This window comes from Thalia democratica, chromosome 4 (assembly GCF_965202585.1).
Source record: "Thalia democratica chromosome 4, ktThaDemo2.hap1.1, whole genome shotgun sequence".
Classification (NCBI taxonomy): domain Eukaryota; kingdom Metazoa; phylum Chordata; class Thaliacea; order Salpida; family Salpidae; genus Thalia; species Thalia democratica.
In genome coordinates this window covers 29,784,323-29,809,726 of record NC_139168.1, presented here as the reverse complement: position 1 = coordinate 29,809,726, position 25,404 = coordinate 29,784,323, and the positions used below count along the sequence as shown (strand labels likewise).

At 26.6% G+C, this 25,404-nt stretch overlaps 2 protein-coding genes across 4 annotated transcripts; both read left to right on the top strand.

Annotated features, from left to right (window-relative positions):
• The first annotated feature begins 8,823 nt into the window (after window positions 1-8,823).
• On the top strand, window positions 8,824-11,139 carry LOC145833223 (DNA damage-regulated autophagy modulator protein 2-like). The gene is made up of 4 exons (XM_082940416.1): window positions 8,824-8,903; window positions 9,018-9,173; window positions 9,559-9,697; window positions 10,939-11,139. Exons 1-4 carry the CDS (start codon window positions 8,824-8,826, stop codon window positions 11,137-11,139), a joined length of 576 nt encoding a protein of 191 aa, XP_082796542.1.
• Window positions 11,140-15,371: 4,232 nt separating this feature from the next.
• Window positions 15,372-22,164, top strand: LOC145834023 (cytochrome P450 4V2-like). 3 transcript variants are annotated; one of them, XM_082941333.1, is made up of 9 exons: window positions 15,372-15,460; window positions 16,089-16,293; window positions 16,981-17,191; window positions 17,462-17,717; window positions 19,588-19,765; window positions 20,067-20,233; window positions 20,524-20,763; window positions 21,209-21,315; window positions 21,566-22,164. In XM_082941333.1, exons 2-9 carry the CDS (start codon window positions 16,114-16,116, stop codon window positions 21,736-21,738), a joined length of 1,512 nt encoding a protein of 503 aa, XP_082797459.1. In that variant the 5' UTR covers window positions 15,372-15,460; window positions 16,089-16,113; the 3' UTR covers window positions 21,739-22,164. The 3 variants fall into 3 exon arrangements, with proteins under 3 accessions (XP_082797459.1, XP_082797457.1, XP_082797458.1); XM_082941331.1 differs by having other exon boundaries at window positions 15,373-15,513; XM_082941332.1 differs by lacking the exon at window positions 15,372-15,460 and adding an exon at window positions 15,738-15,854.
• Window positions 22,165-25,404: the final 3,240 nt, after the last annotated feature.

Genomic DNA, 25,404 nt, shown 5'->3' with positions numbered 1-25,404 from the left:
GTTTGGTTTGATATATGCAAACTAGCAAAATTTTGCCAAAAATTTTGTTTAAAAGTACTATCATTAATATTGATGGACTAATTTCTTTAATAAATACAAATAACAAATTTTACATTGTTTTTATAAACTCACTACTTAATTTATCGTTAAAAGTTATAAACATAATTTATTAAATACGTAAAATAACATTCAGTCATGTAGTTCAAGATTGTTGGTTAGATGGCTTTTCTTTTTAGAACTAAATCAACAAAGCTTTTCAATTTTAGCTTAAAAAGTATGTTTTTTTTGTATTAACAACAAAACTGAGTAGGTAATCGTTTTCTTTGAGTTCACTTTGATCGTTTATATCTCAAAAATTACTTTTAATTTTAACAAGCAGTAAAAAGTAACTGGTAGCTTATTTAATTATGTAAAAAGACTAAAGTTTTAAAAAGTGTCTGACCATATGCCCTTAACTTGTTTTGTTAGTTTATAATTCAGCTTTTAACCATAGTGTAATTTTGATTTGATGTCATTTTTAATTACTAACCTTTAAAGGAAAAAAAAAGTATAAATAATGCAATTTTAAGATGACACTAACAGTTAAAGAGACACCTAAGTCTCCAGTCAAAAGTACTTTTGTTAATGAATGTACATTTGCAGAGCAAAAAGCTAGCAATGTTTTTAATTTGAAAAAAGAGCTAAAAATTGTTGAAAATAAATCTGAAAAAGTTACTGTAAATATAATCAAAGTGTTTGCACACAAAACTAAGGATAACCAAAAACTGAAATTTTAAATAGTTTTTGTATAATTTTTCATTAAAATATTTTAATTAAGATGAGACATCAAACAACTACTATGTACAATAAACTATTTGTACATTATTCTGAATTTTCTTTAAAAAACTTATCTAAAGTATTTCAGTAGTTCAAAGTTTTTTAAAAGTTTAAACTTTAACTTAAAAGCGTTTAAAAAAATTTGTAATTTAAAAAAGCTGGAAAAAACTTTCAAAAAACCACTGGTCATTAGGGTGCTTATAAATACGGCAACCTTTGAGTTTTCAGCTGGATTTTTTTTATCCTTAAGAAATACCACAAAACCCTGTGCAAAACTTTAAAATGATTTAAAAAAGTTTTTATAGAGGTTATTTAAGAGTTTTTGACAACACCCAAATGCAAACTGTATGGGACCCAAAAAGTTTGACTTAAGAATTTTCAACTCAATTTTTTTTTATGTAGCCAGTTATCACAAAAACACATTGTGCACAATTTAAGACGGTTTATAGAAATTTTTTTGAGGCAATTCTTAATTTTGTGTATTTTTTATCCATTTTTGTAAGTTTTCTTGAATTTACAGTTGTTTTTTTAACAAGAATGGTACAATTAAATTTTCTTTAAATCATTTGACATTGTGCACAATGTGTTTTTGTAATAGTTGGCCACATGTAAGAAATAAATTCAGCTAAAGTTTAAAGGTGAGTTTTTTGGGTCCCATACAGTTTTTTGGGTGGTTTTCAAAATATTTAAAATAGCCTATATATAAATTTTATTAAATAAGCTAAAATTTTGCACAGGGTGTTTTTGTGGTATTTAATAAGTCAGGGTTGCCACTCTTTGAGTCAAAAAATCTTCCCTGAGTGACCAGAAACTTCACTGAGTAACCTTAAACTTCCCTGAGTTTCCCTGAATTTTTTTTAAATCCTTAAATTTTTAATTATTTATTAAAAAATTACAATTTTACTTCTGAGAATATTGAAGAACTAGCCGCAAGGCTAAAAAATTTCTAAATAAGCAGTTAAAAAAATATATAATTAACTTTTTTTAACAAAATGTTGAAACTGGATTAACTAAATCTCATTCTAGATTAAGAAAAATTTTCCCTGAGATTTTTTAAAAAATCTTAAAATTTCCCTGAAATCTCTAGAAAAAACCAAAACTGCCCTGAGTTTCCATCAGTTAAAAAAAAAAGAATCAAAACTTTCTGAGTTTTCCAGAGATTTTCTATAACTTGAAAATTCCTGAATTCCCTGAGTTCCCTGAGTGTGTGGCAACCCTGCCAAGTGTAAAAAAATATTAGCTGAAAACTCGAATGTTGCTGTATTCATAAGCACCCAACTTGCCATCCTATACTGTTGAATAACAAAACTTTTTTTGAAAATAACTACAATTGCTTGATTTTTTAGTTTAACTAAACAGTTTCAACTAAGAAGAATAACCACAAACATTTCGAATATTCTAATATGACAGAGACTCTTGCTAATTGGATCAATTTTATACTGATGTAACCTTATTTTTGGCTTTGTATAAATAAAGACTTACACAAAATAAACAAAAACCAATGCATTAAACATAACTAGCCTGCTTTTTGAAAAATCCAAACTTTGTCCTACAAAAATAGCAGTGGGTTGCTCCAGATATCATTTAACAGATTAGTTTTTTTCTAAATTATATAAATGTTAAACTATTTAATGATAATTACAATACAAGATACAAATACTATTTCAATGAAACAAATTCAAAGCTTGCAATCCATAAAAGTCCCTAAAAACTGAGTCAAACTAATAGCTAGTTACTTGATGCATAACTTATTTTGATTTTAGTAAGTTTTTCACATTTACTTTAGTAAGTTTGTGTCAGAATTAGATCATTGAACGTAAAAGTAAATGAAGAATTTAAAAAAAGAATTATTTTTTTTTATGCTATAAATAATAAAAAAAAGTTTTATTATCTTTTAATTATTTCATTTTATTAATGGAAGAATTTCCAAGTTTCTAATACAAAATCGTCAATCTATCACTCCAGCAGGACATTCTATGTTTTATAAAATGAAATTTAATTCGCTATTCAATATAATTTAATTTAGGAATTTTAGTAAACCTGCTTAATAGTCGTTTGTTTAAACAAAAAAAAAAAACTTAATTAAACAATAATATTTTAAGTTTAAATATGAATAGTCTAATAAACTCTAGAGACTTAGGGTGGGCAATGTATTTAATCAGCGGTTAAAGTGTAAAAAACAATTAATCCTTGGAGAGCCAAATTTAATTTTTTTGTTTAATTCACAAATATTACACTTATATTTAAATCATATTGTGTTGTGACAAGGGGCCATAATTTAAAACTTACATTAGATTTTCTAGAGTTGATGGTGAAGTGCAGAAAAAGGTCTAACTCAACGTGTTTAAGGCTTGTTTAGAAACTTTTACTAAATATTACGGGAATACTTAAAACTCGCACTAGACCAGGCCTTCAAAGTAAGCAACTTTAGGAAGTTAGGAGGCCATAAGCTGCAAAAGAGAGGTAAAACGAGGCTATAATTCTAATTTTACATAAGAATATTCTAAAGATGATGATGGAGAAAAAAAAGGTTTTAAGCGTACATAAGATTAGTTTTTCTGGATAACTTATTGAAGAGGGCCATAGTTTTTAACATAAAAAAATGTTAAGGAAACCCTGCTCTAAAGTCTAGCTAGACAAGAAGTTGAAAAACTGCGACAAAAAAGTACTTTTTAAGTCGGAAAATTGTTTTTTTAAACAATAAAAAAGCTTTGTTAAACTTACTATTAGGCTTTAAAACAATGCTTTTTTTACATATTTAATTTTAAATACCATTATTTTATTTATTATTGATATAATTTTCAAAAAGTTCGGTTCACGGAAGAATTTTTCTATACAGAGCAGCTAGGGTGAAGTTTTACCTGGAAAACTTGCCTACAACTTATAAAAGGCTGCCGACCCCTATTATAGAAACTAAAGAGTTGGTTTGTTTTAAGGCACTTTACTTATAAATGACTCTAAGTTTTTAGAGGAAAAGTTCAAAATGGTTTAGTAGAATTTTCTAGGATGTACCAACAAATGTTTTCTAGGTTTGCAATCCCAAGTTCAGTGCTTGAAACTTTGTTATCGATAATGGTCCAATAAAACATTGTGAGGTAATTTTAATTATTTATAATATTGTTAATTTTGATTTTTCTATTATAATTTTTGAGTTTTTTTTTATTTTTTATAAAACATTTTTATCTTCAGCTTTATATTTTTTTTAAGAGCCTCGGGTAAAACTCGTGCTAAGTCGGTATACAACGAAATGACAACTTAATTAGTTATCATTTGATAAATATTAACTAATTGTTTAAATATATTAAAATAATGATTTAAAAATTAACTTTGTAATTAAATTTGTAGTGATAACAACAGCAAACTAAATTTACAGAACCCATTGAAAATATTTTAGCTAAAACTTTGTGCTTCATGTCATTATTAAAATTGTTTTCTTGTTTAAAATTCTAACACAGAAGAGTAACTAAACAAAAAATTTATTGCATTAAATAAGCAATTTGTACCCGAAAAAGTCAAGAAAGTTTTTGACAAACTTCGACGCCTAAATTTAACAATTCAGTTTAAAAATGAATTAAACTTGATCCACTTCATACTTACAAATAAATATTTCGACAAAATAGTTTTATATCTATTTAATTGTTATTTGTTTTTTTATTATCAAACTATCTCTTAAGTTATAATTAAAATATAATTCCAAAGAAGTTATCAATTTAACTTAAATAATTTGTACAACTTATATTAGGCTTAATTAATATTTTGGATTTAACGTCTAAAATTGTAAAAACTTAATTATTAGTCTTATAAACTGAAGCAACATCTGTAGGGTCTACAGTTTAGTATTTTATATTTCATATGTGTTTAAACCTTTTCAAACGTCTAACTTCTAATTTCAAAATTAAACCCAAAATAAAATAAAAAATGTTGATATTTATATAGTTTTTTTAAATGAATATTTGATAAGTTTTTAAGACATGTAAATAAATTTTATATAAATTAGAGACAATATTTACCAAATAGAGTTTATTTTTCGTATAAAAACTGAAAACATAAATCTTGTAAAAGCTTTAAATTTTTTTATCTAAAAAACATAAACGTTACAATTTTAAATAATTGTTTTTTTTTTTTTAATTTTGAATAATTTGTGAAATTACAAACTATTTTACATTATTGTTAAAAATATCATTTTAGATTTTGATGTAATTACTGACGAAGGTCTTTGACTGAAAATTAGTTTACTGATTAAATTTTTAAAGATAAACTAAAGTAAACAGATAAACGGCGCAATAAACAATCAAAGTATTTAGTATATAAGTATCTACAATAAACTTTTAATAAAATAGTAAGTTAACTAACATATTTTAAATATGCAAAGTTACTAATGTTAAACCTTTCATAAAGTTTAAACTGAATTTCGAAGATTTTTAATTTAAAATATAGTTTTAAAATATTTAATAATTTTAAGTTTAGCGCAGGTAAAAATTTAAATAAAACTACTTGAAATACTTTTTACTTTACAAACAAATAAGTGTTTCTTTTTAAATACAATGTTTCCGTGTTTTTATAAACTAATAAAAAAATAAAAAAATTACATTGAAAACATTATAAGCATTTAAATACTGAACTTGATAATAAAACAATTTCTTTTATTTCAAGAAATGATAAAGAACTGATTTGGGAAAAATATAGGAAAAACAACAAAATAAACTATTTTAGCAAACGAGTCAATTCTCACTCGAGAATATTTAAGTTATTTAGTACATTTTACCCAACATCAAAGACAGTAAAGCTTTAGCTTTAAACTTAAAATAGTAAGAGAAAAATTTATTTTAATAATTATTTAAGAAAACTATTAAGCCTTAACATACTGACAAGGTAACGCAGTAAGAAAAACCCGATCTAAAATCAAAACAGCATTTTGTAGTTTTTTTAAGAAAAGTTGACTTCATTTATAGTTGTGTACTTTTCTTTTAGCTACTCTGATTTTTATTAAATCTGCAAAAAAATGAGTTTTGATTGTTTTTATAAAAATAGTTTAAGAAATAAAGTTTGCACAATATCAATTTTAGCCAAATATCAAAATTTTCGCAGCTTAAAAGTTTTAGAAAAGGTTTATAAGTTTATGATGTATGCTTTAAAGTTTTCTAGGCAATTTGGAATATTTTTTTTTTTTAATAGTAGGTTTCTGTTAACTAGCATACAATAGAACTATTATGTAATCGTAATTTGTAACTAAGATGCAAAAACTATTTATTACAGTTATAAATAGAATAAATCTATGAAAGCTTAACAATATTCAAATAAGTAATTTGAGAAACTTGAATAAAATTGTCACTTTTGAATAAAAGTAACTAAGTTATATACAATCATTTGCAATAAGTTTTAAGTTATATTAGTTTCAAAAAATTTTTACTTTGTTCAGTTAACAGTTATGATTGTCTGTTATTTGCTTTAAAAATATGGTTTTGAAGTATTACTATTAGTAGGCATAATTTTCTTGTATAAAAATACACATATTTTAAATACAATTAAAAATTCCTTTGTTTTGTTTGATGCTTGAGTAAGTTTTAAAGGTTTGAATTCTCGTAATTAACTTGATTTTATTAATAACTTGAAAAATATTGAACACTATTGTATGCGATGTAAAATTTCAATGTTTTTAAATCTAGTTAATACTGTTTAAGCTTTCAACAGCTCAAGTTAAAATTAAAACGTTTTCGCTTCGGTTGCTAAACACAAAGCTTTGAAGTTTTATTTAGTAAAATTGTTTACTAAAAGCTTTTTAGCTACTTTAAATTGTAATTCTTGAACTAGATTATAACACTTTAGTATATTAACATGAAGGTTGGTATCTTGTTATTTAAATTAAATACACTGAAAGATGTTTATCACTAGAAAAACTAATTTCTGTCGGAAAAACTGTTGTTTTCTATAAATATTAGTACGAGAATAATTATATAGTAGTTTATATTATAAACAGACAACTAAAAAAGATTACGGCATAATTACTTTTATTTTTTTATATATAAAACGTATTTATTTTTAAAAACAAACCTCAATTTAGTTTATCAACCTTAAATGTTACTTTCTAAAAATGTTAAGGCATTTTTATATAGTAATTTGAATTTTTGTTCAAAAAAGTTGTCATCAAATGTTTTTTATGTGTTTCTACTGCTATTGAGATACTTAAATTAAACTAGAAAGGTATATAAATTCATACTAAACTATAAATAAAATACAAAATATACATCGTTTGCAAAACTTGCTATGTTTAAGATAAAATGGTTTGTTCCGGTTGTTAGTTTTTTCGTGTGTAAAAAAATTATAATGAGCTAAATTCTAAAATTTATTTGATTCTAAGTATTAATATTTTTTCTAAATCTATAATTACAAAGTTATTCGTTTTAGAATAATATACAAAACAACTTAAAATCAAACTTGTTTTTTTGGTAATCGAAAATGTTTTAACTTGAGTATATTACTTTGTTTGAATACTTAACCAATTTGAAAAAAACAGTGCTTGTCTTGTCCGTCCAGTAAAATAAAAAGTCCTACGAAACCCTAAACACTAGTTTTAATTATTTAAGAATCAGTGACTTATTACGTTAACTCTAATAAGAATAATATATTCATCATAGTAATCCATTGAACGGTAAAAAGTTTGATGTAAGGACCTGGTTTACGAAAGAACCATCCGGCAATTGAATTGTACATTACAAAAGTATCTTTAAAGTATCAAAAACTTTGATAAAAAGTTATTAAAATAAAAAACTGTTTTAGTTTTGAAAAATAAAAGTTTACGTAAGTAAAATAAAGGTTTTTCTGCAGTTGTATGTGTTTTATTACTTTTTCGAGTCGAGTAACGTTACAAAATTTACTTCTAAAAAATTTTTTAATAGTAGTAAAACTGAACTAATATCTTTAAATAAACGATAAAAATTAAAGCTTAAACTTTTGTTTAATCAAGACTAAAAAATCAATAATGTTTGTTTTAATTTTTTATTTTGATATTACACCAGTTAAGTTTAAAAAAAATTACTTAATAGTTTTATTTTGAACATTATAAAATTGTTTATTCGCACTAAAGAGTTTTTGTATAAATTTTTCAACTTATTTTATATTAATATGTTCGTATAAAACCGACTAGATATTCGTAAAACTCGTAAATTACTGTACAGTAGTTTAGGTAGCGTGAAACACAAAACTCTACTCTCAACTAAAGTGTTGTTGTTATACTATAACTGTTAATGGTAAGTAGCTAACAAAGGTAATAATAGACCCGTACCAAAACGCCTTGACACACCTGTATCAAGTTATAGTGCAGAACAATGAATTTTCGACGTTTGAATAAAGCTTTTGTGAAAAAATGTTATTGTATAATAGTTTGAGAAAAAAGTGAATCTGTCAGTTCAATACAACTGCGGTTCAAAACCATCTACATTTATTTACTCGATTGTTGAATGTGGTTACAAGTTTACTAATTCAGAGTAAATAACGTTTTTTAGATACATGATTTCAAAAAAAAAAAAACTTAATTAATGACAATTAAGTCGTAATGTATGTAAAATTAAAAAAAATGTATACAAAATTAAATAAAGTTCTGTTAGATTGGACTAAAGTGATTTTTTTAAATTAAAAAAAACAATCTTTAAGCAAAAAGTATTTCTTGTATAATTTTGTAGTTATTATTGTACCAAAAATAAATCAAGTTTGAACTTTTTTTTTGTTAGTTTTACAAACAGAGCTTTATTTTAAAGGCACGTAAAAGCATTTTGTATGTAAAATCTATTTCTACTGAGTTTCAGGGCAAGTTGATTAAATCACTACAAAGCTTGACTTAAACAAGTTAGATTTTATTTTATAATGGTAAACTAAAAATGCTTCGACATAAACAGCTAAAAATGGTAAAAAGCAATTGGAAACAGTATGGCTTAAAAATTTTAAATTTAGATTAAGAAAAAAGCTTAGCCATTAAAAAGTTTCAGTTTTTTTAATTTGGTCCTTTTTACAATGGGTGGCAAATGCTCAAACTCACTGTGGTTGTGTCCGATTTCTTACTGGCTGTGCACTTTTGTAGGATTCTTCGTCACGTGAGTTTGTTACTAAGCTTAATTCGAGCTTGTGACGTTGAAATAAATAAATTAAGAACCTAATTTTACTAAAAAATTAATTACGTTTTAAACATTTCTATTGTTTTTCAACAGTTATGGAATAGCAAGGGCTTACAATACCACCTTAGAGCTGCCCGACTGGCCAACGGTAAGTGCTACAGGGGACAAATGTCCGTCTAGCTGCTGGTTCACTTTATTTCTGATGTGGGCGTTTGTCTCAGCTCTTATTTCTATGTACGCATTCTACAAGTAAGAATTTTGTTGTGGAGACGTTTGATTGATAGTTATAACTGACAAAGCTTTTGATAGTTGCTTCTAGTAAACTGTGCTAATAAAGAAATAATTGTTTTAGAGCAGGTTAAAAGACTTTTCTAGCGACTGTTTTGCATTAGTTTAAGATTAAAATGTATTTTTTATTTGTTAATTTAAGCTGCTGCCTACTTTATAAAACGTTAAAGGTATTTTTTTTTATCATACTGATGAAAACAAAAAGATAAAAATGTGACTATTGTTTTAAGCAAATGATTAGACTAGATACAACTAATAATATTATTAAATTATGTACACTCTTGGTAAAAAATAGTTGATTTTAAAATATAAATAGAAATTTATTAAACTCAATTTATTTCCGCAGGTACGTAGAAGCAAAAATAAAGCAAGAAGGTATTGAAGACTTGAATTGTTGTTGTGTTTGCTGTTGTAAATTAAACAAAGCGACGTTCGTAGTAGGAATTATTGCTTGTATTGGAATGACTTTTGTTGGATCAATGCAGGCAAAAATACTTTGTTTTTAACAGTTTAAAATTATATAAACGCCTTGAAAAATTAAAAAAAAAAAAAAAATTAAAAGTGTCCTTATCAAACAAGTTTGTCATTTATAGCATCGGTTCTTTTACTTAATAGTTTGATGTTTTAAAAATTAAAAAATAAGTTTACATTCAATTTAAATTTCAAACTTTAAAGTTTAAAGGATTTTTATTTCAAAAACATTTTAAAACAACTTCAAAGTGAAAATACACAATTACTTGTAGGTTAGTGCAATTGCAAATCTACATTACGTTGGAGCCGGGGTAGCATTTGTTTTTGTCACGCTTTATTTCCTGATGGTTTTAATCATGGATTGCAGATTACCACACGATGATAATTCTTACTGCTTTCGATTTTACTTATTTATAATCGAATTCGGAGCTTTTGTGACCTGTATCCTTTTGTTGTTATTTCTTTATTTTATAGATTCGTGTGCTTATTACTTATTATTCAAACACAACTACAAAGTTTTTAGTACAAAATTTTTTAGTATAAACTAAACAACTTAGATTTAAAATATATTTCTACTGTATAGAAAAAAAAGGTTTTTATTGGTTTGTTTAACTACAAAGACTATTGTTGAAACTGTATTTTTTACACTTTGGTATAAAAGTAAAATAAATGCTTAAATTTATTACACTTATTTTTTATCTAATGCTTAGTATAATGAAATACTCTTTTTATAAAAAGCTAACAAATGTAAAAAAAAAAAAATTTGTCGAACTATTTCTATAGGTCTTCTTTAGCTAGTTACCTTATCATTACTTATATATTACAACTATAAAAAGTATTTGTCAGTTAAACAAAAAAACAAAAGTACGGAAAATGTTTTTTTTTTTTAACTCTAATCACAAACAACAGTTTTCGGTTCTCTGTTTAAAGATGTAAGTTTTTGTTTTTTATTATTAAAAAATTTATTAATAGTTTTTACTATTTATTGAGAGTTTAAAAGACAAAATACATCTTTGGTTTTATATGCTTTAAAATATAACAGTTATGTATTCTAAATTTTTTATATGTTTTATATATAATTAATAAACAGGTTTAAAATGTTTTGAAATACAAAATTGCCAGTTTTATTTTATATGCATTAATGTTCAGAGCTAAAAATGTGTTACAAAATAAAACCAACTTTTTTTACACGGAAATTGAAACTACACACACAATAAGCTAAAACTGAGGGAATCATAAAATAAACAATTTGCAGAAAGCAGATGGGGTCGAACACAACAACGTGACTACAATCGCAGAGTGGGTGATGATTATGGGAGCCAGCTTCTTGGCGTTGACGTTGTCATGCGACTTGTACAAAATTAAAAAACTCAAGAGCGAAGCGTGCTTGATTGATGCGGAAAGCGGTAGATCCAACACTTACAAAAACGACGGTGCAGCGACTACTAACTGTTGATTTTTTTGTTGAAACGTTAAAAATTTACCAACATTTTTTCAAGCGCTTGTAAAACTATTCAAAATACAATGTATTGATTTTTGTGAACACTTTGAAATGTATAAAGATTTAGATTTGCTTTAAAAAAACCTCCAAAGTTAGCGATAAACATAAGTTTTACATTTTACTTAGTTTAAAAGGTGTTTTAAAATATTTGATTATTTTTTTATCACATTATACTTTACTACGAAGTTTTTACCAAAGTATCAAATGTTGTATTTCTGTACATTTATATCAATATGATATTTTATTATTCGCTGAAATAAGTTTGTACTTTTGAACTTTTTCAGAATGAAATAGTTTTTGTAAAAGTTCTTTTTTACTATCACAGCTTTTACGTTTTTATTTTCTGAAATTTTCTTTATGTCGTTGCTGTTGATAAAAACAATAAATATTGGTTTATATTCAAGTACTGTTTGTTTTATCGTTGTTGTTCACTTCATCATAGGTAAATTAGTTTTTCGAATACATAATTTCGATAATAATGCAACAAAAATATGTTATAAATAAACCGTAAATATCTATTATTACGTAGTATTTTATTTTCGTTTTGATAAGGACGAAACCGGTCGTAGGATTGTCTCGGATGCTGTTGTTGTAGATCGTGCGGTGAAGTTCATTGTTTATATGTAGTATTTTATTAAAAGCTAGTAAAAATACTACTACAAAACTAATGATAAAGCCTTGTGACGCCCCTGGTATAACCGAAAGATGCTAGTTAATTTTTGTTTTCAGAATATATTTATTCAACTTTATGCTCTGGAAAAACAATCGAACATACTAAAACTGTTCATATAATGATGTTTTAGGAAAGTGCTGCTAAAAGTAGCAAAGAAAAAATTTCAGTATATAAAAGATTTAAAGATAAAAAATCGTTAAACAGAATTTTTTAAAAGTCGATCATAGTTATATTGTTTAACAAACGACAAAAAAAAAGCGCTCAAAATATTTGGTTCTAAAACCTGGTGCACAAAAAAACCTTTTGGTTATAGGGTCGCACACCACGATTACCTTTTAACGTCTTGTCCAGGACGTTAAAATTATGTAAATTTAATTAATTTAAAATGTATATTGTCATAGTTGTAACTTGTACTTTTCCTACTTCCGTACAACAGTTTTATTTTGTAGTTTTCAAATAATTCTAAGAAGGATTTGGATTTACGTTTAACGTTTGTTTATTTAGTGTATTGTTTAAAAGTGTTTATTAGGAGTTTAGGATATTATTTTATAAATTAAAAAAAGCTAAAAGTTTATTCAAAGTAAATTTTAAAAAGGAGCTACATTAAAAGTTAAATACTTGAAAGTTTCAAATGAACTATAATAGTTTATTTATAGTTTATTAAACGAAAAAAAAACGCTCAAATTGTTTGGTCTTATGACCTGGTGCACGAAAAACCTTTCGGTTATCGAATCGCACATCCTTTGGATACCTTTTATTGTCTTGGCCAGTTACTTTTAATTTTTCAAAAAACTGATCAAAAAGTATCTTATTAAATTTAAAGGATAAAATTTGAACTTTTTTTGTAGATGCTCTTTTATTTGAATACAAAAATCTCCCGCCATCTCAAAAAAAACTAAAGTAACCCAAGTTAAAACATAAAAAAAAAGCTAGCTCAAAAGAAAAACTAGCACAGTTATTAAGTTTCACAGGAAGTTAAGTAGGCATCAACTTGTAACAAACCAGTTGGAAATAAAAAAGTAAAACCACTCAAATTAAGTACGCAGGCGGCAGTAGAAGCTTCAAATTTTAAACATTTTCAGTTAGTTTAAAAGTAAGACATTTCTGAAAACACTTACGTTTATATAAAAAGCATTCTACAGAATAAAGATAACTATGGTGTTGTTGTTACATACTATGCACTATGCAGTACTTATGCATTGTCTCTTTTAGATTATTTTTTTTTTACAAAGCACATGCTAAAAACTTGGTCTAACTTATAATTTAACAAATTTTTCTATGTTATACTTTTATTTAAAACTGTTTTTTATTACTCGAAGTATTTTCACTTGTTTACATCATTTTTCTCTAGCTTTCTGTAAAATTTAAAAAGTTTTACAACAATAGAATGCTTACTCGTTTTATCATTTAGTTAAGTTGATAAATTTTATTTAACACTATAACTTGTTGTGTTTTTATGCTTTATACCAGCCTTTCTTCTTAGGTTTAATACAAAAAACAAAAATACTTAATATTATTAAAAGTATTTGATGCTTGTTGTTCAACTATAAAATGAATTTTAAAGTGGTTGATTTAAAACAAAAGTTCTTTTATAAAAAACAAACATGTAAAATTTAGCTTGACTTTAAATAGAAAAAAAAAGTTTTTTTTTTGATGTCTATATTCAGTACAAATAATAAGTTTGAGAGTTTTAAATCCTAACAAAACTTTTAAAATGTTTATTTTTTAGATTAAATATAACTACAAATAAGATTATTTTAATTAAAAAGTTAACTTATTCGTCAAAGTTCTTAGATACTTTAGTTAAATGTTCAAGTCAACAAACAATAGTTCAAAAATAATTGTTAAAGATTCTTATGTAATGAAATAACTCTAAGTATTTATATCATTATCTTAAGTGTTTAAATTCTAATATTTTTTCTCCCTAACATATGTCTATATTTATAATATAGAAAGATTTATACTTAAATAATCGAACTTATAAAACATAATATATTTTTGTGACTGAAAATAAATAAGCTAAAAACAAAACTTTTTTATTTTAGAATAATACACAGACGCTTTTTCCTTGTTTTTTTCTGAGAAAAAAAATGAACACACTTATTTGCAAAAATCATACTTATTTTTTTTAAAGCTTGTTAACAAATTAGATACTTAAGTATAAATTTACAATAAAAGTTTAATTTCATTAACAAGGTAAAAATGTATTTATAAAGGTAAACTATCTGGTAAATCTCTGTTAACTACATCAAAAAAGTTATAATAAGTACCTAATGGTGAGTTATATCATTTTTAATGTACCTATCATAAAAAGCTCTAAGTTGAAAGTATACTTTAGGTTCTAACGATGTTACCAACAAAAAGAATAAAAAATGTTAATGATATTCTTGTAGTTTAGCTGTTTTAAGTATTTAAAAAAAAATACTTACCATATTTAATCAAAACAAGTAGTTTTATAACAAAAATTAAAAAAAAATTGATGCATTTTGAATGCAGAATTTCTGGAAACTAAATTAACATAATGCTGAAGTCATGGTGTTTAATACATAGCTTACCGCTAAGCAAATGATTAATGGAGAAACTGGTTTGTTCCGCTGCTAATGAAATAGTATTAGGCTTAGTTTAGTTGCGCGAAAGGTGTAGTTAGCAAGATTAATCCATCATGACAACTTATTTATGTATAATGGAAAAGTAATAACTTTGTTCTTTTGCACTTACTTTTTTCTACTTAACTCTACAAGTTTAGCATAATAGAAAAGAAGTTTATTTACGTTTTAAAATCATCACAATTTTTTTTGTTTATTTATAAAATTTGAATAAGTCTTGAATGACATTCTTTAGTAGTAATTAAAAAAAATTGTTTACAAATAAGGATTTTATTTCAAATGTAGTTTTGTTTTTACCTTGAATACAAAACACTTTTAAAACCAAGATAACACATTACTTTAGCTAGTTTAATACCATAAAATTTCATTTTATTAGTTTTAAGCAAAACTGTTAAAAAATTTCTTAGACCTTTAGCAGAAATAACATGTTAAAACAATAACTAAACAACATTAAAGTTTAACGCTAAACCCAATTTTTTATTTAAATCTAAGAAAAGTCTTTTACAAATGTTTTTATGCAATTTAGTTAGTTCAATTATAAAAAGTATTGTTGCTTCACATTTATTAAGCTTTAATTGGTTTGTCGAAAGTATGGTATCATGTTACAGAATACAGACTGCTATACTTTTACAAAGAACTTAACTGATAAACACAACCACAAAAACATTGTTTAAAAATTTACTCATAAAAGATTACATTGATAAACATATGAAATAAATTCACGAAGTAATATTCAAGTTTCGTTTAGTTTGGTACAGGCGAACAACAAGTTTAAGCAGTGATTCACAGTAAAGTATTTTGTTGCATAATACTTTCTTATCATAGAATTCTTTTCTCGTTTTTTTAACGTAAGTAGTTTTACGCGTAGTATATTTCATTGACTTTCGCAAACTGTAATGAGTAAACTTATTTGTTTAGCCTCAAAGTAAAATGAGATTTATTTTGTCAAGCTTTGATTAAGTTCAACTTATTGTTTTTATATTATTAAGTGTAAAAGGTTAGCTTCAAACGATTATTTCAAATAGAATTTGTAAAACCAGTGTTTCAAAGGTAAACTATTAGTGTTGTATTTTTTTTGTTTTCTACTAAAAGAAGTCATTTACAAAAAAAATAATTTAAAGTATACTCGTTAATAAAAATGTGTTTATCTATATATAAAGTATAATAATTTTAATAAAGTTAAACGATAAATTTTTTATCTTTAAATAAAAGATAAGCTATTAACATAAAGTCAAACTAAGTAAGTAAATTTAAATATCTTTTATAAACAGCTAGTAAAATAGTCTAAAATATTGTTAGTAATTATAAAAACAAACACTTTATTTGTAAAGAAGTTGTAAACAGTTTTTTTTGTAAAGTTGAATACAATTTTTTAAATCACTTCTTTAAAAGTAAGTTTTTTTTTGTTAACTTGTTATTGTTTAGCGTAAAAAGTAATTTATAAAAATTTTTTTAGCAAATTTGTTTTTAAAGATAAATATTAATTATCTGATAGTTATCATTTTACAAAAGTTGACAGATAAATTTTTAATTCATAACATACAACTAGTTTTATAAAGTTTAGTTAAGCATATTTTTTTTAAATTAGCTAGTAAAATAGTCTAAAACTTTGTTACCATTTTTAGAAAAAACAACTTTACTTGTACAAAAATGTCAAGTTTAACGCTTGCAATACTCGGGACGGTCTTCTCGTTAGCGCTAGTTCACGTTTTAACACTGCTCTTCAAACGTGTTGTTTGGTGGAACAAACTGGGGAAACTCCCAACTTTGAGAGAAAGGGCCTGGCCACTAGTGGGTCATTTGTACCTGTTCCCAAAAGAAGTCGGAAAGGTTTTTTTATGCTTTTTAATAGTCTTTTTAATTCTGACTTTTCTTAATTAATTAAATTTTCTAGTAAAAGTCTTCATTAAATTAAATGAGTTCAAAGCTTTTGATTTTTTTTAATTTAAAAACTAAAATTCACTTTATGTTATGAAACATTTTTTAATTCTTGTAATTTAGTTTTAGATAAACAAAAGGTTTAGCTACAACACTTTTAGTTTTCTTGTATACTCGTAGAGTGTTTTAAAACAACTAAAATAACTTAGTTTTGGTTGTATATATTACAGAAGTTCATCTTATAAACGTTTTATTGATAATATAAAGTTACATTTGACAAAACGGTTATAGTTTACAGACTAAATTAATATTATTTAAATGTTACTAATAAAATAATACTATTTCTTGAACTAATTTTGTTCCAAAATTTGAGACTTTCAAATTATTAACTTTGGTAACTCAGTAAACTTTTTAAATAAAACTACTTTTATGATCTAAAAAACACACAAGTTGTCTTAAATCGTACTGTTTAATTGGATTTGTAAAAATACAAAAAGTCTGGTTTTTAAAACTTTTGTTTTCAGCTTGCTTAGTTGCTATAAAAAAAACTTCCAAAAACTTCCGTTACGACAGTAAGACTAAAACAGAAAATTAACATTAAAACAACAGCATTATTGTAAAAAAACAAACAAACGCCAGGTCTACTTCCACTGGATGCAGCTCATGCTGACCTCTTCCCGCTCCTTGAAGCAAAAGTTCCTCGTCTTCTGGCTCTCCTCGCTGCCCATATGCGCCATCGTGAGGCCCGAGGCCGCCGAGGTCGTGCTCAAGTCCAACAGCTTGCTGGACAAGCCGTCCACTTACAGAAACTCGGTCACGTGGCTCGGGGACGGGCTCGTGTTTTCAACTGGTCAGCGTTTTTTTTTATTAACAATTTTCGTTTTTCTAAAGATGTTTTAAAGAAAATTAGTGTAGGATGTAGCAGCAAAACTTTGATACTTTTAAACAGCTTACGTTCATTTATTTTAATTGGTAAGTTTACTGTGTTTCGCTTGAACGCAACTCAAGAAGCTACAAGTTTCCATGCGCTCGTATTTTAATCAAAACACGTGATTTTCATAGAAACACTAAACTTCAACCACATTCTCTCACTTTTAAAAACCTGAACTTCTCGTCGCAGGCAAGAAGTGGCGCACCAGGCGTCGCCTCCTCACCCCCTCCTTCCACTTCAAGATCCTCGAAGACTTTCTGGACGTGATGAACGAGCAGGCCGACGTGTTCGTCGAAAAGATCAGGGAGTTGAAGGGCAGGAGCGAGGTGGACCTGATCCAGAAGGTGGTGCTGTGCACGCTGGACATCATCTGCGAGACGGCGATGGGAATCAGGGTGGGGGTGCAGGGTGACGAGGACCACTACTACCTGCAGGCGCTCGAGAGGTATGAGAAATTATATACAGTATACTATACAATGCACAATGCGGAATTGGTTTTAATGTTGTGGCGATTTCATCGCTTTTTACAAGCGAAAACCGGCTCTTGTTCTTTTAAGAAGCTTCTGTTTGACTGCTACCTGCAAGCTACCTCTCGAGAGGTTTGTACGTAAACTTGCATTGTTATGCTGTATGTAAATGTTAAATGTGGTTGTGTTTAATTGGCTTATGTTGTGTTAGTTGTTTCGCAGCAAGGTTTATAGAATAAAAGTTTTGATTATAATGAAGTTAAAAGTGTTTAAACTTATTTTTTCTTCTATGATTGGTTTTTGTTGTGGTGACTTTAGGGTTTAGCAAAAACAAAACTTAACTAAAGAGAAAGTTTAAGTGAATTTATTTATCTATTACCTGTAGGCTCTTGAGAAGTAAAACTTTTATTTCAGCGCTACATGTAATTAAATTTAATGTGGTTTTGTGGGATTGGTTTTCGTTGTGGTGATTGATTTTTCGTTGGAGCAAAAAGTAATTTTAGTGTGTATGATAAAATATGACCAATTTGTTTCTCCGTTCCTAAAACTGGTGTAAAATGAGCTTTAAACTAGCGTACAATTTATGTTTTTATTTTCCAAAATATTTTTTTTCAAACAAAATGTTTTTAAGATTTTTTTATAGTTTTTAAAAAAAATATGTGCAAATTTAATCTTTATTTACTACCAGTTATCGGTGGCAAAAAATTGTAGTTTTCCGAACTATAATAAAATAGTAAACTGCACATAACAATGTTGCTTATCTCTAATGTTATTTGAAAACTTATTCATTCTTTATTTAAATAAGCTCTTTACATTTCAGTAAATTGAGCAATCTTTTTTAGTTAAGAAAAATAACTATATAAGTTTTTTAAATAAAATTATTATTATTTTTCAGCTCAAAACCATACACTTATTAGATCTTAGTATTTTACTTTGACTGAAGTTATTAAACTCTTTTCTTAATCTTAATACTATTTATATAGATTTTTGAGTTTAAAAATTATTAGCATACTAAGATGTATTGAAGAATAGTAAACATTGCGTTTACGACAACAACTAAACATGTTTCACAAATAACTGTAAAAGGTAGTGTTCTAAGTAAAACATTTGCTTATAAATTAAATACAAAGTCGATCGACCAATACACACGTTTTAATTTGTTTGCCTCATCAATATTTGATTTACATGCAGTTTGTTTGTTTATAAGCAATCACATCATTTCGCAAGGTTTTATAAAAGCAGCATCAAAGATATATTCAATTAATGTCAACACTGAAGTGTGGTAAATTGTTTGTTATTTAAGTTAAGACTTGTGGAAAGTTACGCTGTATACGTAACAACAAATGAAAAATATTTCTATCTATGAATTAAAAAATAGAGGGTACCTTTACAATATAGTTTTTATTGTAAAATTGTTGTAATGTCTAGTTGTTTAAAACTTTGTACAACTTTTAAACTCACACTTGAAAAAGTTAGAACCCACAACACAATAGTTTAAGTATAACCACATAATTATAAAAAAAACTTACAATAAAAATTACAGCCAATAAATCGAAGACACTCAAACTTTTTTTTTTCAATATAAATTATAAAGTGTTAACAATTTCGGTAAAGTCAAAGTGTTATCAAAACTGTATATAAACATAACAAAACTATTTAAAAAGTTAGTACTATAAAACATCTAAAAAGTTGTAGAAACAGCACATATTTGTTGAAAATGTATAAACAGAATGGTGCAAATCAACCGCTTAAAGTTGTTTAGCTTATTGGTGTTTACAAAATTGTACTTAAAATTAAAACTTATAAAAGAAAACTTATAAAACTAATACTTTGGAAATGTACATACAGAATGGCTGAAATCAACCGGATCAAGGTGTCAAAACCGCTGTACAACATCAACTTCATACTAAACATGACTCCTCTGGGCAGGGAACAGCAGAGATGCAACAAAGTGCTCCAGAAGTTCACCAGGGACATTATCGACAGGAGGGTCGCTGAGCACAACGATAAACCGGCTGGAGAGCAAGTTTGTGCAAACTCTAAGATATTTACATTTTATTACAAACAACACACTTTTTGTGATAATAATTACTTAAGTTTTAAGTTAATACTAGCATTTTGCCCCAAGAAATTTATTAAACTGAGTCTGTATTTCAAAGAAGAAAAATACATTTTAGCACATAAACCGAGAAGTATTAAGAACTGGCAGCTATTAAAAACTTTTAACAATTGCTAAGTAGGCATGTTTAATATGTCACAGACGAAAGTCTTAAACAACTTTTTGTCTATGAAGATAAATAAAAAATAAAGTTATTGTAATACTACAGACGAAAGGCAAGAAGCTGGCGTTCTTGGACATGTTGATGAGCGCCCGCACGGAGTCCGGGGACAAGCTGACGTCGGAGGACCTTCAGGAGGAAGTGGACACTTTCATGTTCGCCGGGCACGACACCAACGCCATGGCCCTGTCCTGGACGCTTTACTTGCTGGGAAGGTTTGACTCTTGCAAACTTTGAGTTCTAGAAACCTCTGAAGTTAATTAAGTTCCTAGGATTGAAAACACTTTTCGAAAATTTAAACTCGTTAAAGAAAATGTTACATCAGTACCAAATAAGTATTTAAGATGCTCTTTTCCTTAAAAAGCCAAAAAAAATCTAAAGTAAAAAAAATCATGTTTGATGAAAGATTTTTTAACTGCTTTAAAGGTCAGTGTTTATAACACTGTTTAGTAAAGTTCTCAAAAAAACTGTCTGAAAGTTTCCAATTTTTTAATGTAACGCGCAGGCATCCGGAAGTGCAACAGAAGCTGCTGGAGGAAGTGGAACAGGTCTTCCCCTCCTCGCAACACGTCACCACCCAGCACCTCAACCAGCTGACCTACATGGATCAGGTGATCAAGGAGGCGATGCGCCTCTTCCCGCCCGTCTCCATGATCGGCAGGCACCTGCGGGAAAGCTGCGAAATCGACGGCTACAAGATCCCCAAGGACACCATCTGCTACGTCATGATATTCGCCATGCACAGGTGATGACGTCATTATGACAACTACTTCGAGTGTTACCGTGCTTTGTATTAAAGTATGCAGTTGTGTTGAAAATTCAGTACAAAACAGAACATAACTTATTATGTTGAAAAATTACTAATGTAGCAATTTTGGTGGCATTTCAATGTTTGAATTTATTATAAGTAAACATATTTTTCCATTTAAAAAACCTTTCACAATTTTATTCGGTAACAAAAAACCGTAAACAGAAATATAACAAACTGTTACGTTTTGTTTTGATAATTTGAAGTACAACCATATAAAGGCTGAAAAATGTTTCAATAGTATAGTTAGTACATGAGATATGTTTGCTGTAAAAATTGCTTAACACTTAACGTATACTATCAACAAATACTATTTTATTTTATAAAAACTTCTAATCACATAGCCTATGCTTAAAAGTGAAACTAGCTCAAACGTTTATAGAAACCCGGAAGTATGGGGAGTTGACGTGAAAGACTTCAAACCTGAAAGATTCAGCAAAGACAACTCGGTGGGAAGGCATCCTTTTGCGTTTGTACCCTTCTCTGCAGGTTCATACAGTTTTCAGAAATTGTTTAATTTTAAGCCGGGTTTAAACTTTGTTCAATAAAGCGCACACCATTTTATAACTCATTCATAAAAGTAAATATTAATATCAAATTTTAAAATTATTAAAAAGTACTTAAATAATAAAACAACCTGAAAACATTTTTTTAAACAGCACTGTTTTTCGTGCACAATAGATAACTAAAAGTACTTTTGATACTTTTTAAAACAAACCATACACTACATTATCAACAGGACCGCGCAACTGCATCGGTCAGAGGTTCGCGATGATGGAGCAGAAGGTAATTTTGAGCAAATTCGTGAAGAACTTCAGCGTGGAGACAAGCGTGAAGGAGGAAGACCTCGATATTTCGATCGGGCTCATCACCAAACCCATGAACTTGACCTACAAGGTTCTGGATAGATAAAGTTGTTTTAGTTGCTGCCATAGTGTTATAAGCCATAGAAATTCGTTTTTTTTTTAATTTTGTTTCAGTTAAGCGTAGTCTTTTTTGGTTTTCCGGCATAGGTCTACTTCATTTTTAACTTACGGGTATAAATCTGAATTACAGTTTTTTCCAGTATTGTATTAGTATTTTTTTTTTTAATTTATTGGTTTCGCTTACACTAGTTCAATGACTTTTTTAATTAATAAAACATTACATATATGTTACAAAACGTTTTCATGATTTATTTTGAGTTAAAGATACAATTTCTTTTTTATAGATTCTAGTAGTGTTTATCGTTCATTTATGTTATGGTAGTTTTCTAAACATAACTAAATGTCAATCTTTTTAATAACCAAACTTCCTAACAGTTCTGTTTTTTCGCTTAAAATAAATTTCAAAACTTGTTAACAACAATTTGTTATATAAAAAGTTTTTTTTTTATATATATAAAGTATAAACTTTTTTTTAAATGATAGCTAAAACTTCTTTTCTAAAAAACAGTTTTGTTTATGGTGAAAAAACTTGTTAGTACTTTTAAATTTTTCGCAGTATGTTACAAAGTTTTTGCATTTATATTTTAAATACATGCAACAGCGTTTACTGTAATGAGCTTAAATTGGTTCTGTTTGTTTAGAAGTTTGTCATTCAATGTTTGCATTGCAAACTTTACGAGTTTTTAAATTCAAAAAGCTATATTTGAAAACGGCAATTTTACTCAAAATGTTTAAAATAGATATATTTACTTCTTGGTTTAAAACAGGGTTCGGCAGAAATCTGATAGTCGCGGGGATAATTTCAAACACAAAAACCTTCGCGGCTGTAGTTATAGTTACAACGTGACCCTTTTTATTTTTATCAAAAAAACCCAGAATATCTAATATGAGTTTCAACAATTTCTGGTTTAGCGGACTAAATTTACATGTTTGCGGGCCACAGTTTTATTTTTCGTGAGCCGTATCCTGTTCAGCAAAAACATGTTCGCGCGTCGTATTCATTATAATATTGAGTTTTGTATGCATTTAGTACTATATATCAAAACTTCTCAACAATCTCAATTTAATACTTATTAAGGAGAAAATTGAAACTTAACTAATCAGAAGCTTATTGTAACATAAAATTTGTATTGTTGTAAACATTTGGTTAATTAAATTACTTGTTGGTATTTTACGCAATAACCTATAAACTTTTTTGTTTAAAACATAACTTTTCTAAAGCCAGAGTTTTAACAGAAGTTTTTTGGTATTAAAAGTACAATGAGCAAAAGCCATAGAGCAGTTTTTTAAATTTGAATAAAATCGGATAGTTTAAAGAAAATCTTCTTCTTAAAACTTCAATAAGAAATTTAACAACAAAACTATTTAAACGAATTATTGTTTAAAGCAGACAAAAAACCATTGAATTGATGTGCTTCTATTATAATTTAATAGATACTAAGCAAGACGTTTTTCCTAAATAACCGAAAACGTTAATTGAATTTTAAGTTATGATAGAAAAAGTAAGTTTTCAAACTCATGAATCTCCGCTTACAAATAAAGTTTTTACAGCAAACACTTTTTAGAAAGTTAATTTTTTAGACTTGTATGTTATTTTAATACAAATAGTTCTATACAGTCGACACGAATAGAAATAAAGTATGAAAATATAACCTCAACAAAGTTAAAAGGTTTAATTTTAAAAAGTTACTTACAACCCAATTTTATAAAGTACAGGGTGTTTGCAAAACATGCATACAAGTTTTGTAAAAATAATGGTTTAAAGGATAGGTGCTTAAAAAATCTTTTTGTTGACAATGAACAATCTTTTTTTTGTACTTTTGTTTTACCAGTTGTATTACCTTTTTAGAACCAGTTGTGCTTACTTATATAAGTAAAAAACAGGTGGGGATACTGGAGTTTTTAAATAACAATTCAGTAAGAAACACATTCTAAGTTTATAATTTATTCGCATGACGACGTTTCGACTTTTCATTAGTCATTATCAACAAAATACTGTGCAAAAATAAGTAAAAAATAGTGATAAACAACTAAGTATACAAAAAATTTAAGTAATACAGTATATAAACATTTATAAATTAAGATTATAAACTACAATAAAATAGTATGTTACATAAATACTTACAAATTGTTAAACTAATATATATCAAACTAATCAAAAATTCTTAGTGTATGGGTAATACCCGGTTTAGTTAATTGTTTAATTTTTTATAACGTTTAATTAGTAGAGCTTAACTTATCAGGGTCTCAAATTTACTTCTACATTCTTTCAAAATTCCAAAATTATTAACAGTTATTTTTTTAATTTTTACAAACATTACAATTGCTAATGTGGTCAGATACAGCTGTTTTGCCTTTTAATGTTCTTTAATTCTTTCTACTAATGGTCGTGAAGTGAATCCAATACATTTTATCAGTTAAAGTATATTATAGTTATAGATGATACAGATGTTTCAAAAGTTTTTAGTTTAATAGTAAAAGTCGTAAGAGTATAGTCTGAAAATTTGCGCAAATGAGCTCTTCAGTCATTCACGAAAAAAGTTAAACTAATTATTGAAATAATTTTTTACAAACAATAACACACTAAACAAGAAATAAAAAAAAATTGTCAAAAAAAGTAAATCGTTTTTAAAGCTAACATTAGTGTAAAAAAACTTATATGGAGCATAATGATCGCTATCATTATACGTTTATAAGCTACAAACTGTATTTACTATACTATGACTAATAAACATCACTAGTCGTAGTAATTTTTAATTTAGTTCATTCTGTAAAGCATAATACATTAATGTTATGTTTAAAAATATGCTCATTGTTTACCTAAGAGCTTCAAAATATAACATAAGCTGCAAAACAATTAAGTTTTAATCTGTGCATTGCAATAAAATACGTGGTTGAAATTAAAAAAAATAGTTTTAGTATGTTAATAAAAGTAACTGTTTATGATTAATAAAAACTTTTATCTTTACTTAAACACGCAAACCATTGTATAAAGTTAATTTAACATTTCTATAAAATTTTTGCATCTTGGATGCATATTAAAATGAATTTTTTCTTTTCACTTTTGTTCTTATGTTTATTGTTTTCAAAAACAAATGGTGAGTGAATTTATTTTCATCAGATTTTTTTAGTGGAAAAGTTTTCCTTTTGAATTTAGATTAGTTTTATTTAAGCATAAACTTTTAATTATAGTGTAGAGTTTCTTTGCTGATATCAAAACTTTTAAAAGTATTTTTGGTATCAGAAAACTAAAACTCAAACATTAAAGAAGTTAATTAAAAGGCTCAGAAAATCTTTTTAGGAGAATCAGTGTCAGCTAATGTAATAAACGTTGATTAAAGTTTTAATCAAATTCAAATATATATTTTATCAACATTTTTATTAAAATTGATGTAATATTATATAACCATAGCTATATGTACATTTACAGTTTATTTTTAAAAAAATGACAAAAAATAGTTTATTTATGTTTTATTATTATATTTATAAATTATATAAACTTGTAATATTTTTCTGCTTTCTTTATTTATAAGATTAATTTAAAATACTATTTAGGAAAATATATAAATTGTTTTTTATTATATATTAAATCAATGACTTTTATATTTTTGTTAAAAGTTTTAATGTTCAAAACTAGTTGTTTTAGTACCAA